Source organism: Diabrotica virgifera, chromosome 5, assembly GCF_917563875.1.
Source record: "Diabrotica virgifera virgifera chromosome 5, PGI_DIABVI_V3a".
NCBI lineage: Eukaryota > Metazoa > Arthropoda > Insecta > Coleoptera > Chrysomelidae > Diabrotica > Diabrotica virgifera.
Genome location: NC_065447.1, coordinates 62,605,105 through 62,621,082, shown reverse-complemented (window position 1 = coordinate 62,621,082; position 15,978 = coordinate 62,605,105). Strand labels below are relative to the sequence as shown.

General features: G+C 32.5%; 1 protein-coding gene across 4 annotated transcripts in view; it reads left to right on the top strand.

The window, feature by feature from the left end:
- Positions 1–15,978, top strand: part of LOC126884183 (1-acylglycerol-3-phosphate O-acyltransferase Pnpla3-like) — a 162,485-nt gene that overhangs the window by 124,841 nt on the left and 21,666 nt on the right. For 2 of the 4 annotated variants that reach the window (XM_050650038.1, XM_050650040.1), the window contains 3 exons: positions 651–802; positions 6,800–6,881; positions 12,533–12,716. In XM_050650038.1, the coding sequence (XP_050505995.1) occupies positions 651–802; positions 6,800–6,881; positions 12,533–12,716 (418 nt within the window). Of the gene's footprint in view, positions 1–650; positions 809–6,799; positions 6,882–12,532; positions 12,717–15,978 lie in introns of all 4 variants that reach the window. The other 2 variants (XM_050650037.1, XM_050650039.1) reach the window with 1 other exon arrangement.

The following is a 15,978-nucleotide window of genomic DNA, read 5'->3' as shown; positions in this document are numbered from 1 at the left end:
TATTGAAAAAACAGACAGAGTCATGTCTATACAAAAAGAAGAAGAGAGAAGAAGACTCTGATTGGAGTACGAAGGGAACCATTCTCGTTGAAACTTTACCGCACTGAGAAGATTGGGCGTGAATTATAAATTGTAAAATGCCCTCATCTTCCTTAGTCTCAGCATCCGTTATGGCTTGCAAATTGTAGAAGCCTCGGAGGTGTAACCAGAGAAGGTTCCCATTGTTTTCACTCTGGTGGGATGTAGAGTAACATTATGTTGTTTTATATGCCATTAGATTGAAAACTTGATCTTTTTAATAAAATAATACTTAAGAAAAAATATGCGTGGAGAGACGGAACACACCACAACCTATAAACTTAAAGAAACTTACTCATAAAGAAAGAAGTTGACAAGATTATACGGGAATATTGGAACTATTTTTTGATACTGTATGTATTGAGATTTCAACGACACGTTATCAACGTTAGTTCCTACTTCCTTCTACTTAAAATTGAATCCAATTCTCTTCCCATCATCGCGTCTCTGCTTTATCTTATACTATTTAATTATAATAGTATGTGATTGCTTTAGTATTGTGTGACAGCTTATTATAAATTACTTTCCGTTTGTTCATTCCATCAATAAAAACAATCTTCGTTCTTTTTCAGATTTATGGTAGCAGCACCACAACTTGGAAATGGAGCATGGGAATTGAGCAAAGTTTTCATTGATAAGATGACGTTCCTGCTGAAGAAAATCAATAGGAAACGACAACAACTTAGCGCCAAAATTACTTGCCAATTAGCGATTACAGAATACGGTAAAAGTAAGTTTTATTTATAAAGCCGTCGCGAAGGACTCATTTCCTCTTTTATTTTTCTTCCTCTTCTTCTTAAAGTACCCTATCCAATGGAGATTCATCATGGCATCTACACTCCCAGAGAACTGATTGCCGTCCTCTTTGGGCTCTTCCAAGACATTTGTCACAGGGAATCAGTCCGCATTAACATTTTGGTTTTAATTGGTTGTGTGACTTGGCATCTTCTACAATTTTTCTCCATTCGTTCATGTTTTTGCTTATGGATACCGATTCTCGAACTCCCATCTTTTTAGGGTCATCGACTATCTGCCTGATACAGGTCTCCATTTGGCAATTTTGTTAATAACGGCTTCTGGATTCCTCCTTTCTATATGTCCCATCCATCTGAGTATCTGTGCCTTGATAAATCTGACGATGTCTTTTTCTTTCAAAAACTCTCTTACTTCGTACTTAGTGGCTCATCAGTTTTCTAAATTCATACCTAAGTTTAGTGGGCCTGCTATCCTCTGGAGCTAATGGAGATTGGCTACTACAATGCAAACTCTTCTCTGTCTTCAATTATTCTTATTCATTATCATCAACCCGTACTCGTCCACTGCTGGACATAGGTCTCGCTCAGCTCTTTTCATCCCTCTCTGTTTTGTGCAGTTTGCATCCAATTGCTGACAATACGCTTCAGATCGTCAGCCCATCTGGTTGGTGGTCGTTCTCTGCTCTGTAGTGCTTCTTCTCGTGGTCTCCACCCGACAATACGTTTTGTCCATCGGTTGTCTGACAATCTGGCGACGTGTCCTGCCCAATTCCACTTGAGCGACGCGATTCTTTCGACGGCGTCCGTTGTTTTTGTTCTACGACGTATTTCTTCGTTTGGGATTCGGTCCCTCAAGGAGACACCCAGCATCTGGCGCTCCATAGCCCTCTGAGTTACGTGAATCTCGTTGAAAAAAGTTGTTTTTATTTTTTTTCTATTGTCCTGAATATATATTTTTTTTCTATTGTCCTGAATATATATTTTCTTTGTCACCTTTCAAAATCCACAATTTGGTTTTTGGAGCTCTCTCCGACAATTTTACATTTTCGGTTTAAACTTTTAATTCTACCTACTTATTTATTTCCCTATTATTGATAACATTTGACCTTCAGATAAAAAAAATGTCAGTCGATATACATACGATGTCTCTCGCCAATAGCGCTTCCACAAAAGTTTTGAAAAAATTAGTCGATAATTAGTAGATTATCGTGTACAAATTAGTATAGGTACATTTATTTAGGTTATTAATATACACTCATGGACAAAAATAAGGAATATTTTGAAATTATCATGTGAAGTGAAATTTTTTGACCTGCAATCCTAAGCCAGTGTCATAGGAAAGGATTTCTTTTTAGAAGAGCTGTTTTAATGGACCAAGAGTTAGCAACGTCGAAAAAAAAATGATTTTAAGACGACTGATTCTTTCATATATTGTTCCCTATGCTTCCTCGAACACCGTACCGGCCATCTGGCTACTGATACAGGTTGCATTCATTACTGCGCGGCACACTTGTACAGGTAAACATCGAATTTAAAATTATTGTAAGACGAAAAATTTTTTTGTCATTACTTTTTAAACATTACTATAAGTATGAACTGTAATTGCCAGACATTTCTGTGGTTTAAAAAGTAATGACAAGAAAATGTTTCGTCCTAAAATAATTTAAATTCAATATACAGGGTGATTGATGAGTGTGATAAAGCTCAGTAGATCCGCTATAGTAATAGATAGCAATAAAAGTTAATAATAAAAATTGTGGCCAACTTTCAGCTTCACATTACGAAATTAGTTAGATTGTTACAGGGTATTCGATAACATAGTGACAGACCAAACTTACGTTTTTTTAAAATGGAACACCCTATATTTTATTTTATATTCGAAATCCTCTTAACTTCCCCATCACAAAAATATAAAGGTTTGTTATGTTATACATGGTATTTACAAAGTTATAACAAATTTTATATGAAAATCGTAACAAGTTCAGCTCCCTGTATAAATAAAAAAAGCACAACAGCGATGGTTTATTGTTGCCATATTTTTTTGTTAATTGTGAAAATTTTTAAGAATTGTTGATATTGCTAATTTTCCTTATATCGAATACAGGGTGAGTCAAAACGCAAGTACATTCTTTTCTCAGAAATTTTAAATGGAACACCCTGTATTTTATATTACTATCGAAAAATATCATTACCGTACTTTAATTTTTGTATAATATTCCCTATGCCTAAATTTGTCAGTTTTCGAGATATTTTCATTTTTCAGAGCAAGTTATTAATTAGGGTGTTCTATTTAAAATTACTGTGAAAATAATGTACTTGCGTTTTGACTCACCCTGTATTCGATATAAAGAAAATGAGCAATATCATTTTTAAAAATTTTGACAATCAACGAAAAAATATGGCACCAATAAACCATTGCTGTTGTGCTTATTTTTATTTATACAGGGAGCTGAACTTATTACGATTTTCATAGAACATTGGTTATAACTTTGTAAATACCCTGTATAACATAACAAACCTTTATATTTTTGTGATGCGGAAGTTAAGAAGATTTCGAATATAAAATAAAATATGGGGTGTTCCATTTAAAAAAACAAAAGTTTGGTCTGCCACTATGTTATCGAACACCCTGTAACATTCTAACTAATTTTGTAATGTGAAGCGCAAAGTTAGCTACAATTTTTGTTATTAACTTTTATTGCAATCTATTACTATAGCGGATCTACTAAGCTTTTTCACACTAATCAATCACCCTGATTTTGTGTTTACCTGTACAGGTGTGCTGCGCAGTAATGAACGCAACCTGTATCAGCAGCCAGATGGCCGGTACGGTGTTCGAGGAAGCATAGGGAACGATATATGAAAAAATCAGCCGTCTTAAAATGATTTCTCGAAAACGTTCTCTTAGACCATAAAGTGTTGTATAAATGCTCGATCAGATTTAAATCTGATACGGATGTTGGCTATATGATAATATTTTAAATTGAATCTCATCAAGATAAGTATTCACTATTATAGCGACATGAGGACGTGCATTAGCACTATATCCAATATGGCTGGCAAATGGCAAAATAAGATCTTTTCAAATATCATTCGCCAAATCACCTCCACAAGTTCTATTAAGAAATATTTTTGATCTATTAAGAATTCGAAGAATTATTTTTGGTCCCACAATATTATGTGATTTAACTTTTGACCCGACTTTTTATTAGACCCTACCCTGTATTGATCACCATATAGGCATAGGCCATATCAGATTTAAATCCGATCGAGAATTTATACAGGGTGTAACAAAAGGCAGGTCATAAATTAAATCACGTATTCAGGGATCAAAAATGGTTCGATTGAACCTAACTTCCCTCAGTACAAATTTGCACATAAAAAAGTTACAGCCCTTTAAAGTTACAAAATGAAAATCGACGAAAACTATTAGAGATTTTTTATTGAAAATGAACATATGACATTGTTATGGCAGGAACATCTTTAAAAAATAACAGTGAAATTTGTCCACCCATAAAAATTTTATGGAGGTTTTGTTCCTTAAATCCCCCCAAACTTTTGTGTACGTTCCAATTAAATTATTATTGTGGTAACAATAGTTAAACACAATATTTTTAAAACTTGTTTTCTCTTAGTACTTTTTTGATAAGCCAGTTTTTATCGAGATATTTTAAACATTTGAAGAATCAAATATCCACCACTTATTTGTAAATAGTTAAGTAAGATTATAGAGACCTGGTAATAATATGAAAATTTATTTATAATTTTCATTTTTTAGGTATACTTTAAAACACATTGAAAAAAGAAGCCACATCTTGATAAAAACTGGCTTATCGAAAAAATACTAAGAGGCAAAAAGTTTTAAAAACGTTGTGTTTAACTAATGGTACCACAATAATAAATTAATTGAAACGTACATAAACATTTGGGAGAATTAAGGGAACAAAACTTCTATAAAATTTTTATATAAACATATTAAAAAAGAAGCCGCATCTCGATAAAAAACTGGCTTATCGAAAAAATACTAACGAGGCAATAAAATTTTAAAAACATTGTGTTGAACCAATGGTACTACAATAATAATTTAATTGTAACGTAGACAAAAATTTTGGGGAGTTTAAGGAAACAAAACACCCATAAAATTTTTATGGGGTGCACAAATTTTATTGTTATTTTTTTTTAAGATGTTCCTGGCATAATAATGCCATATTATGTCAATTTTCTGATAAGCTGAATCTATAATACTAAGAGCCTGGAATGAGGAACAAATCCAGGAAGAGTGGTGTATTGGAATCGTTTGCCCGCTACACAAAAAGGATGATCAATTGTAGTGTAGAAACTCAATTGGAATGTAGAAACTATAGGGGAATAACCCTCCTTAATACAGCATACACAATATTTTCGAGTATCTTATAGTACATATTCAGAGGAGCTTCTTGGCGAATATCAATGTGCTTTTAGGCCTGGTCGACCAACAACAGACCAGATCTTTGTGCTAAGGCAAATACTGGAAAAAGGTAATGAATACAATATCGACATACCATCTTTTCGTAGACTTTAAATCGGCCTATGTTAGTGTCCTAAGAAATAAATTGTATGAAGCCATGGATGAATTCCACATCCCCGATAAACTGATAAGATTAGTTAAGACTACAATGCGTAAAGTTGTTTGCAAAGTCGAAATACAGGGCGAACAATCACAGGCGTTTTAAACACATGTTGGGCTGCGACAGGGAGATGCGCTGGCTGCCTTCTTTTTAACATAGCTCTGGAAAAGGTGGTCAGAGATGCCCGAATAGACAACAGAGGAAATATTTTTAATAAATCATCCCAAATTTTACCACTTTCTCAAATGCCTCAAAAAATATGTGCCTGCAAGTAAATGAGGAGAAAACTACGATGATGCATCAACACCCAACAATAGAGTCAGAAACATCGGTCACCAATTCACGGTTGATAACTCTACCCTTGAAGTGGTGGACAAATTCACATGCTGAGGCTCCCTGATCACCAAGGAGAACGTCATGACGGAATAAATCAAGAGAAGGATAATCCTAGCAAACAAATGCTATTTTGGGCAGAATAGACATATGAGAATCAGAAACTTAAGCCAAAAACAAAAATAACCATGTACAAAACCCTTATACAACCAGTGTTGACATGGATCGGAGACATGGACCATCTCCAAGGCAGATGAAAACCTTCTGCTTATATTTGAACAAAGGATCCTGAGAGGATTATTTGGTGGCATCTGTGAAAATGGTGTTTTGAGGAGGAGGTACAAAACATATATTTGGTGGTAAATATGTAGTATCTCTTAGAAAAATAGGAAGACTAAGATGGGCAGGATATCTAGCAAGATCACAGCATAACAACCCTCCTTAAGGAATCCCCTTGTCGCTACCTGTGGGAAGTAGAAATAGGGCTAGGCCAAAACTCAGATGGAAGGATGGTGTAGATGATGCTAGTAGAAAAACAGGCGCAGCAAACTGGCAACAGTTGGGAATGGATAGAACGGACTGGGCGTAATAGACTTGGGAAGGACGAGGCTCTTTTATAGGGCTGTTGCACTATTGATGATGATAATGATTATGTCCATTTTCCATAAAAAATCTTTTGATGAAAGTTTTCGATATATTGGAAAAATTCTATTTTCATTTTGTAACTTCAAAGGGCTGTAACTTTTTTTATGTGCACATTTGTACTAAAGGAAGTTAGGTTCAATCGAACTATTTTTGGTCCCAGAATATGTAATTTAATTTATGACCTTCCTTTTTGTTACACCCTGCATAGCACTTTAAAACATCACATTCGGAAAATAAATCCTATTTCTTGCGTCACAAAAAATTTCACTTTACATGATAATTTCAAAATATTCCATATTTTTGAGAATGAGTGTAAAAAAAACAATAATTGGTAAAATTTTCATATTATAGAAAAATCATTTATATTGTGATTATTTTTAGATAAATTCGACGTGGAATCATGCCAGGATGTACAGAATGGAAATAAAATGAACCTTAACTTCACCTTACAATTAGAGGATAGGTAAGTCATGTCGGCACCAATTGTATGATAAATAGTTTAGCTTATTGACGTCCAAGGTAAAATAATTACACTAGCACTGACGCGACGTCTTGTTGCTAACGGGTAGATTGTTCAAAAAATGCATTACAAAAACATTTTAAAATTGCTTAAAAATACGTTTTATAGTTATTAAGGTACCAAGGGTATTATAAGGATAATAACGCTTGAGCTCAATGATGTATAGACCGAGGGCCTTCGGCCCGAGGTTGACCGAAAGCGTTATTATACGTTGACCGAAAGCGTTATTATTATAATACCCGTGGTGCCTTCAACGTTTAATGTCCGACTAAATTATTCTTTATATGCAAAAAATTTGAATGAATTTTGAATTCATTAGTTTTCAAATAAGTACATTTACCAGAAATAGTCGTAACGTAATTATTGTGCTAACCATAGTTTTACCTTAGAGTTTTGTTTGTCTACTTCACAGTATTTAACTCGTTATTTAAATTTAATAGGCCCTAGGGCGTTATTTATCAAATTTGTCAAATAATAGACCAGTCAGACATTAAATTATTAACTTTACTTAAGGGGATGGGTATGACCTTTCGGCTTCAATGCTATTTAAATGGGATTCACTTTTTTCGAATCCTGAGAAAACTAATAAGTATTTTTGAAAAATTTAAACGCAGAATGAAAGATTACGTTATTACCGAGGGCCGAAAGTCCCTGAAAACTTCTATAATCTTTATTTTAATAAGTTACAGGGGTGAAAAACTAAGAGAAAATTTAGTGTGATTTTTAATTTTAAATATCTCATTCAAAAGAAACTTTTTATTCATTCTAAGGGACTTTCGGTCCTCGGTAATAAAGTAATCTTTTATTCTGCGTTTAAATTTTTCAAAAATACTTATTAGTTTTTTCAGGATTCGAAAAAAATGATTACCTTTAAAACACATTGAAAATTTTGACAGCCGTCAAAATGTTCCTTTCCTCTTAAATATTCGAGTCTAGAATCGTTATTCATGTTTAAAGCGACGCATTACATGGATACAATATTATGGTGTTTTAAATTTTGTGTAGTGATAAAACAGTCATTTTCTTCTTCTTCTTACATAAGGCGAGACACTACTTATCTCTAGCACTTGATCCATATGACCACTGGATCCATTTGATCCTTTGTATTACCTATAAAGTGCTAGCAAGTGCGCTTGCTTGTTGTTTACACATGGCAAGTTTCGTGGCCACAAGTGCTTTCAGCCACTAAACTTGCCAAGTGTAAATGAAGCAATACCCTGGTTTTTCATTAATTGCCAGCAAGCTTCTTATGGAGAGTTAAGGAATTTCTCCGGGCTCAATACTTGTTTGGCCGGTATATACCCATCTCATGTCACTAAGTATTTCACAGGTACTGATTACATTATCTACTCTCTTTAATAGGAATAGACCTCAATTTTAATTGCAAATATGTTTTATTCAACGTTTTGATTTCCGGCGTGGAAATCGACATGTAAAATATAAGACGTTTCTGAAACTGTTTTCTTGTGGCATGTCTGGCTTAAATATTTTGTTTAAATGGGATTAGCCGCAGTTGATTGTAATGACAATAAATTACGTTTTTGCCCACGGTTCTTAGAGATTTACTACGGTTGCCCAGATCGACTAGCCAATGAACATTAAGAGTGCGATTAGGTTACGAGTATACTGTAATTTGCATCGTAATATGATTAATCGGTATTTTTTAAATAAAGATGTTTAGTGGATTATAATACTTAATTATGGAAAACTGTTGATATTTATCCAACGGTTAATGCAAGATTTACGGAAATCTAGGACTTAAATCTCCATTCTGCACTGAAAATTTGTCGCTGAATTTCCATTAATACTGGATTAACTATTGAATACATACCATCCTTAGAGGTCAGCTAGGATTATGTGAATTAGAATTACTTGTATAATTTATTGTAAGAATTTAAATAATAGGCAATATATTTGGCCACACTACAGCCTGTACCTGGCATTCTAAAATGTCATCAACATTATTATTACATAATGAAATTTTAACGTTTTAACCTACTTTCTAAATATATATTCTTATTTAAGCTCCTACAATAGGTACAATGTACAGGGTGTCCCAAATTGGTATGTTTTGCAGTGTATACCGAAAACTAGAGGAGATAGAAAAAAAGTAGTTAAGATGTCATGACTTCTTTTTTCGTTAAAGTAACGATTGCCCAATCAAATAATCAATAGCTCCTCACATTATTGAGATACTGGGCGATTATTGAAAAATGTCGAAAACGACAGGGTTACAGATCTTCTTTATTAAGAAAAATTTTAAAAAACTTTATAGGAACTTTTGAGAGATATATTATGGACGGATTCAGTGGCGTACAAAAAACTTTTTTAGGGGGTCTCGTTAAGGAAATATAAACCATACTTATGTTTTTTTAAATGGGACACCCTGTATATTTTGACATTTTTCGTTTACCTTTTTAATTCTCTTTCATCTGATATGACATATCATATATCTATTTTCAGTTGTTGGAGCTACCGTGCAAATAAATTTTTTATATTTGACGTCAGGTTAAAGGCACTTAAAAATAAAACACTCGGTAACGTATTTTAACATTTTAATATTAGGGTACCAATCCTTGACATTTTTATTTAGCAAAAATAAAATCAATCAACTTAAAAAATAGGAATAACGAATTTACCAACAACAAAATCTACTTAACTACAAGAATAATTTTACAAAAATAATAACATTAACATAAACCAACAAACAATAATAATAAACAACGTAACAACTATAATTAATTTTACAAAAATATGAAAATTATAATAAATGTTCAAAATACTCCCCGTTTTTTGTAATAATAATTGACACGATATTGATATCCTAACGATTATTTGAGAATTCAAATATTGAGACAATTTGCAGAATGGTATATAAAAAAAATGTAATGAAAATCCAAATTATTGTTCAAATGTAATATTTAGCGATGAAGCTCGCATATCCAGCGTAGGAATATTTAACCGATACAATGAACTATATTGGAATTACTCAAATTCCCACTTAGTTCAAGGGATCAGGAGGCAAGGCAGATTCGGTTTTAACGTTAGTTGTTTTGTCAAGCATAATAAATTAGTTTATCACGTATTTGACGATAAACTAACATCTTAGAAACTAATTTAAATAACTTTTCTGATGAGTAATATTTGGCCGATCGGAATACATTTTGTTTCCGACAAGATGGAGCACCTGCCCATAATGCAGAATTCGTTGGAAATTATTTAAATGAAAAATTTCATAATCGGTGGATTGGAACTTATGGTCCTGTTAGGTGGCCCCCTCGTTCACCAGAACTATATCCTCCTGATTTTTTATTTGAGAATTTTTAAAAAACAACATTTATAAAACTGAATTTAACACAAAGGAAGAATTATTGCAAAGCATTCATCAAGCATTTAGAAAAATAAAACCAGTGCATAATATGCACTGCATATACTCAAATGTGTAAGATCTGTAAGAAAAAGGTGTCATTTATTATTAAAACAAAACGGGGAGTATTTTGAACATTTATTATAATTTTCATAATTTTGTAAAATTAATTATAGTTGTTACGTTGTTTATTATTGTTGTTTGTTGGTTTATGTTAATGTTACTATTTTTGTAAAATTAATTCTTGTAGTTAAGTAGTTTTTTGTTGTTGGTAAATTCGTTATTCCTATTTTTTAAGTTGATTGATTTTATTTTTGCTAAATAAAAATGTCAAGGATTGGTACCCTAGTATTAAAATTTTAAAATACGTTACCGAGTGTTTTATTTTTAAGTGCCTTTAACCTGACGTTAATTATAAACAATTTATTTGCACGGTAGCTCCAACAACTGAAAATATATATATGATATGTCATATCAGATGAAAGAGAATTAAAAGGTAAACGAAAAATGTCAAAATATACAGGGTGTCCCATTTAAAAAAACATAAGTATGGTTTATATTTCCTTAACGAGACCCCCTAAAAAAGTTTTTTGTACGCCACTGAATCCGTCCATAATATATCTATCAAAAGTTCCTATAAAGTTTTTTAAAATTTTTCTTAATAAAGAAGATCTGTAACCCTGTCGTTTTCGACATTTTTCAATAATCGCCCAGTATCTCGATAATGTGAGGAGCTATTGATGATTTGATTGGGACATTGTTACTTTAACGAAAAAAGAAGTCATGACATCCTAACTACTTTTTTTCTATCTCCTCTAGTTTTCGGTATACACTGCAAAACATACCAATTTGGGACACCCTGTACAACTACATATAATAAATAATTTTATGAATAATTCAAAATAAGTTTTTACGGGAAACAACACCAAAATGATTACAAATATCAAAATATAAAGTAAACTATACTAAATTTACATTCAAGATGCAGTAGAAATAAACAAACCAAGACACGTTAAATGCTAATACTAGGAGCACTCCCGAATCATAATTTACAAAGTATAAACTTTGGAAATCATGATTTGGGATTTACACTGTATATAGGTACATTGTAATTATGATTCGGGAATGCTCCTAGTAGCATTTAACGTGTCTTGGTTTGTTTATTTCTACTGCATCTTGATTGTAAATTTAGTATAGGATGTATAAGATAAATAATAAACACAAATAATACCCACACATACACAATAATACACATTCAATGATCGAAACTCATTTAAAAATATGGGATTGTGTATACTTGTGACGTAAAGTCAAAAATTTAAGTCTCCCACCACCGTCGGACAAGACAACCGAAGTAAATGTCTAATAACCGTGATTTTTATCTAAAAATATTTGACGTTTCATGTCATAGCCTCAACAACATATTGGCGATTATATATCTTTCAAAACCATTTATTTTCTTCAATAATCTCTTTTGAAAAAGATTTCCGGAGTGAAAATCAAAACGTTGGCATAATTTATAAAATTAATATAATTATGAAAATATTTAATATGATTACCTACAAATGTTGAAAACGTTTTCGATCATATCAGATTATCGTCAGTGATACTTAAAGCATTTGCAAAAAGCCACTTCCAGAACGGTGTAAAAACCTTTGATTTACAGTTAAAATATTATATAAAGTAAGAATAAAGTATCATGTCGATGATTAAAGATTTATCAAAATGGGAACATACTGACACTACATGGAAAGGGCAACCACGTCTGGGTCAAATCAAAGTTACCAGTTTGTAGGACCAAGAAGTGAAATTGATTTTATTATTGATTGAGTTCATTGATTTCACTTCCTGGTCTTCCATGTTTTTCAACCCAGTTGGCTAGTAACTTTGGTTTGACCCAGACATTTTCGTAATTTTATTAATTTTATAAATTATACCATTTACACTAGAAGTTAACACTTCACTATAAGCTCTTTTTGAAGTAACACGTTGAATTAAAATTGTAATTTATTCTCATTAAGTAGAGTAGATAGCTTAGTAACCACGTAGTTTCTTCCTCCACATTGCATTTCTTGGATTTTCATGCATTTGCTACATTTCCCTGAATCATGGTTCATTCTCCCTACCTATTATAGATATTATGTTTACTCCATTGACAGTGTGGTCACCATCTGTACCTATAGTCGTTGCCAGTTGTCTCTGCTAAAGTTCGATTTTTCTTTTTCAGAGACTTACCATTAAACCAAAGCCCAGTACGAAAGTTCAACACAAAGGAAATTCTCCAGCGAAAACCGAGTTTTACTGTAAATAGGACTGAATCCATGGACAACGATACATTCGATCATATCCTACAAGTCACATCACAACACGATACTATAATGGCTTATTATTATTTGGACGAAAATAATAAAGTAAGTAAAAATGTTGTAAATGCAGAAGTAACCCTCAATTACTGCTTTTCTTTAACTGCAAAATTGCTTCCTTAGTGCGGCTATCCACGTTCCGGTATATCTGCACATGTTGACCGGTACAGGTAAACCTGTGCAGTCATACCGGTGCAGGCGAGAGCACACACAGGCTACAGTAAACCTAAAGATTTTAATTCAGTTGAAAAATGGCAAGCAAAGACGACGAGATCGCTTTGGTCGCTTTGTTAGTAGCTATAAAGTATAAAAAGAAGCGAAAACACAAAATTTGGTGTAAAAATTGGCTTATATAATATATACCTCATATAAGATTATTAACAGAATTAACTTCAGATCCTTCAGATTACCGTATCTCAATAAACAATAATTGATTAATTTTATTTCGTTTCCGACTTGACATAATCACACATAATATATGTGTCACCAATTAGCAATTGTATGCAAAACTAAATACGAAACTTACTAAATAAGACGACTGACGCGATAAGCAAGTCAAAACCTGCACAGGCGAACCGTAGAGACTCGCACAAACGTTCCGATCAACAGGCCTGTGCAGGTAGATAAACTGACTTTCGATTCTTTTACGGTCGCCTGCATAGGTCGCTATACCTGTGCAGTTTTGCCTGCAGCGTCTGGTACACACGTTGCAGTTTACCTGTACAAGTCACCTGTACAGTCAAACCTGTGCAGGTATACCGCAACGTGGATGGCCTTACACTTAAACTTTACAGCTTTAGATATTACATTTTATGAAAATTTTTATTATATTATTATTTCTAATAGCATTTATATACTCTAGGTCTTTGTTTACTAGTGCGAGATGAAGATGATATTTAAAAGAGATAATTATGCTGAAAACACTGCATTTATAAAAATACGTTGTCACGATAAGTGACGTATCGTGAATGATAACAGGGCTGCTCACTTCATGTTTGATTTAAAAAATTACATTTAAATGACACCAATTTTTTTTCTAAAGAAGCTTTACAGTGCGTCCATAAAGTAACGCATAAATTCATTATTTCGTAAACCGGCAACTTTAAAGAAAAATCCCAAAATAGGTCTATTTTTATTTTTAATTTCTGATTTTTTGGCATATATATCATAGCAGTGACGTCATCCATCTGGGCGTGATGACGTAATCGATGATTTTTTTAAATAAGAATAGGGGTCATGTGATAGCTCATTTGAAATGGTATTCAATTCTCAATTCACTAATGTAAACATTAACATAATTATTTATACAGGGTGTTAAAAAAAATATTTTTTTAATTAAAATAATTGAGACAAAAAGAAGAATGTATGTAATTTATTTAATTCAAAATGCGTTTTCCTTCTGTCAGTAAACAGAAAAAAAAATTATTTGACAAATAAACATTGATTTTCGCTTTAACGAAATGTTCAAACTGGCAAGAGGCAGGTGGGTGGCAGCTTTAATATTAAATTTAAGCGAAAAACAATATTTATTTGTCAAATAAACATTTTTTTCCTGTTTTCTGACAACATTAAAACGTATTTTGAATTAGATAAATTACATACATTCTTCTTTTTGTTTTAATTATTTTAATTAAAAAAATGTTTTTTGAACACCTTGTATAAATAATTATGTTAATTTTTATATTAGAGAATAGAGAATTGAATACCCTTTTAAATGAGCTATCACATGACCCCTATTCTCATTTAAAAAAATCAACTATTACGTCATCACGCCCAGATGGATGACGTCACTAGTATAATGTATATGCCAAAAAATCGGAAATTAAAAATAAAAATCGACATGTTTCGGGATTTTTCTTTAAAGTCTCCGGTTTACGAAATAATGAATTTATGCGTTACTTTATGGACGCACTGTATATCTGTCTGCCAGCCCCAGACAGTTCTACCGAAGGTTCTTATTGTACCACAGTTTCGCCTGTGGGACCCTGGTTGGGCCATTGAGACCTAATTGAGGCAGAGGATCTCCGATGAAGGTCGTCTCTGCTCGTTTCCATTATTTTTTTTTATTTCTATACTCGGAAGAGTTACTTATTTTTGAATTCTTATTTTGGCCATCTTTTTTTTTCTTTTGTCTTGGTGCCCATTTCACCCCCACGAGTTGGGACGAAATTTTACCAAGCGTGGAAATACCGTACCAATGATTGCATAAAGAGTTCACTAAGTCTTTGGCAATTTCTAGGCAACACTTTTCCCTGAACAATTCATGATTATACATCAGGTTTAGGAGTGCATTAGTTGAAGGACAAATCTCACCGTATAATGAGCCGGTTATGGTGCTACGTGTGCTACTACCTGGAGATTTATTGATTAAGCGTGGTGTAGGTGTACATGTCTCTATACTGTATTTTGCAATAGGGCGGAGGTAAATTCCTCACCAACCATTAAAAACATATAATCCGACAGGTATTTTCCTCACCAAATTTAAAGGTTCATATTAATCCGGCAGGTATTTTCCTCACCAACTCACTCAGGTAATAAAATAAAAAGGTAGATGTAATTTAAGAATATTTATTATGAAAGAATCCGAAATCCGAATATAAAGTCGTTAATTTCCTTACATTATAATAATAGTTTATAATATAATAGGCAAAACGTATAATAGAGGAGTCAATGGAGTTTTTGCTTATGGAAAAAATCAAATAAGATAGAACTTTTTATAATTTCATTAAGAAATGTTAAATAAACAACATATCAAAAAGTAGTAGGTACTCCAAAAGTGGGTGCTTCACTTTTTATTAAACAAATGAACTGCGAAATTAATTGTTTTTTTAAATGCCGACGAAAATTATAAATTTTAGAAAAAAACTGACCTAAAAATTCTACGTAAAGAACCGAATACAAAGATTTGTCTAATATTAAATCTACAGCTTCTATAATTTTTTTATTTAGAACGCTCAAGTCACCCTTCTCACAAACATTGGCGCACTTTATAGAAGCGTTCAACGCTGCGCGCGTTTGAATTAATTTATTATAAAAATCCACAAGGAAAAAGCTTTCCTGTAGGCTGTATACCATATAATACAAAAAACGAATAAAATCCTTTATAAAAGGTATATATTTAAAAATCCCTAAAAAGGGCTACATCACAGAACTAGTTTTCGATTGGTTGACCAATCATTTTAGATAAGCACTGATGATGTGTGCTTACAAAATACCTTTTATAAAGGATTCTATTGGTTTTTTTTTAATTTATTATTTCTTAACTAATTGATCAAACTAAATTTTACAAATTGGAAATGAAAGAAGAATA